The following is a 2,500-nucleotide window of genomic DNA, read 5'->3' as shown; positions in this document are numbered from 1 at the left end:
TTGCTCTGATTTTGCACACAGCCATTGACCATTACCATCTGAACTTAACTGTGAAGCCCGTTTTTCAATTCCATCAAATCTCAGCTTCTTATTAGCGTTTATGTGTCAAACAATGTCGCCATGGTTACGGGGCTGCCCAGCTATGGGACGAACTGCCTCCCGGGTTGCCAGATCATGTGCGCATATCCCCCCACGGATGCGTCGACCGGGTATGGTCTAGTTATCATAACTCATGTACTGTAGTAGACATACAGTATATGTATGTAAATGTGTGTGTGTGTGTGTGTGTGTGTGTGTGTGTGTGTGTGTGTGTGTGTGTGTGTGTGTGTGTGTGTGTGTGTGTGTGTGTGTGTGTGTGTGTGTGTGTGTGTGTGTGTGTGTGTGTGCGCGCGCCTGTGCGTGTCTAATACACAAGTTATGATATATCACATATATTACAAGTTTCTAATTATATTCTTATCTAACACATCAAGCATTCATTAGAAAATGTGTACTCTATAATATACTGTACAGTATATTCTGCAGGTACAGTAGTGCCTGGTGTGCTTAGTGGTTGGAGAGACCATTCCATTAATGTGAAAAGTGTCGCACATAATCCCTTTAGTCGACCCTCTGTTCCCTCTCAGTCTTTGTTTTACTGTTGACAAAGCAGAACTGGCTTAAATGAAAGGAAAAAAAATAAAAATAAACAATAAAAAGCCAGTGTCTGCTGGAATGTTTGAGGCAGTCATAACTGCGAGCTCGTTTGCGCTTGAACCGGGTGACTTCCCAAAGACTAAATTGCCGGTGAGTGTCTGTATCAGTCAATATTCCAGCGGCAGCTAATCCTGTGGTATTTCACAGCCAACTGTCTCCAATTAAACACCGCTATCCTGGGACATGTCACTGATCAATAGCGTCTTATCTGACCTCCCCTTCTCGCCGCGCTTCTGTTCCTCGCTCCAGCTTACACTTGAGCTTCCTCCCGAGACTTGAACACACACACACACACACACACACACACACACACACACACACACACACACACACACAGACACACTTTTTCTTTTTCAGGGTCCCATTTCATGGTCCCACACACACACACACACATTTTCCGTTCTGTTTCATTGTGATATCTCCTCTCCTCTCAATTACAATTACTGTACAATTCAAATGACAATTTAGGCATTTAGCAAGCGCTCTCTTATCCAGAGCTCCACTCCTCTCCTCTCCTCTCCTCATAAATAACACAGTCTTTCCTGTGTGTTCACAGTGAAGACGTGTGGTAGTAATCTTCAGGGCCCGTCTGGAACCTTCACCTCTCCTAACTTCCCCATTCAATACGAGAGCAACGCACAGTGTGTGTGGATCATCACTGCATCCAACCCTAATAAGGTAAGTGTCTCTCTCCCTCCCTCCCTCTCTCTCTCTCTCTCTCTCTCTCTCTCTCTCTCTCTCTCTCTCTCTCTCTCTCTCTCACACACATAGGGATGGAACGGTAATGGTTATCGTTTATCACGATAAAAACGCTCACAATAAAAATATTATTATCGTGGAATTGTCCTTCGTCACACACTGGATCAACGTGTCACTTGTAGCTCTGCTATTTTGGTCTAATGCTTATGCTCTCCTCAGAATATGGTTGCTAGGGTGCAAGTCGTTAACAAAAGTGGAATTCTTAATGACGGGGTGCCGTGATTTTCAGTGATCCCCCCCCCCCCAAAACATAATCATCAGGTATTATGGTTATACGAGGAGGAAGATTCTTTTCAAAAAAAGTGTACAGTAATTGTTAAAATTATGTTTTTATGTGGACACGCCTCCAGTTCATGAAGTATACCTGGTTCTCACCTTAGCACCTCCTCCACCACCTTAGCACCACCCACCTGTCCTAGTCCCTCCTCCTCCTCCTCATGCCCACACCTGTTGTGTTATGATAATGAGGGGGAGGGTATGTTTTTACTATGTCACTAAAGGGCTGTTTTTCTGTTGGCACGTTTGACCCTGGCAAAACCATGGCACCACCTCTTTAAGGCCCCTGCATGCTACCAAATGAGGTGGTCACCCTATCACTGTTTGTGACCACCGAAACGGTGGTTTGGATACTAGGCGCTCATAGTCCGGTGATTTTGGTTAGTAAAAACAGAGAGATGTGTTGAGGTGAGCGGTGAGTCGCTTATCACCGCGGCTCAGTGACATCATGTTGTAGTTTTCAAACCACCGCGGTGAGAGGGTGATCGCCGAAAATGGTAGCATGCGCCCCCCTTTAGAGTTTAAGCATTATTTTCATTATCGCGATAATGTCGTTATTTATTTTGCCCACAATAACCGTGACATGAAATGTATGTATCATCCCATCCCTACTCACACACATAGCTGTGATGCATATGAGCTTGTAGATCCGCTAGTTTCAGTGTGCAACACCCGCCACTATGTATAACTCGGTTTTACGATACATACAGAGACAAACAAAGAAGAATTTCTATGTCTTTCTCATCCAGCTAGTTAATGTGATTTATAC

The 2,500-nt window shown here is 44.5% G+C and overlaps 1 protein-coding gene across 1 annotated transcript in view; it reads left to right on the top strand.

The window, feature by feature from the left end:
* Positions 1–2,500, top strand: part of csmd3b (CUB and Sushi multiple domains 3b) — a gene marked incomplete at its 5' end in the record, with an annotated part of 624,567 nt that overhangs the window by 409,055 nt on the left and 213,012 nt on the right. The window contains one exon of the mRNA XM_084079659.1: positions 1,253–1,374. Coding sequence (XP_083935785.1) covers positions 1,253–1,374 — 122 coding nt within the window. The remainder of the gene's footprint in view (positions 1–1,252; positions 1,375–2,500) is intronic.

Source organism: Gymnoscopelus microlampas (assembly GCF_963454915.1).
Source record: "Gymnoscopelus microlampas genome assembly, chromosome: 15".
Classification (NCBI taxonomy): domain Eukaryota; kingdom Metazoa; phylum Chordata; class Actinopteri; order Myctophiformes; family Myctophidae; genus Gymnoscopelus; species Gymnoscopelus microlampas.
The sequence above is the reverse complement of the archived record's forward strand: the minus strand, read 5'-3'. Positions and strand labels throughout refer to the sequence as shown.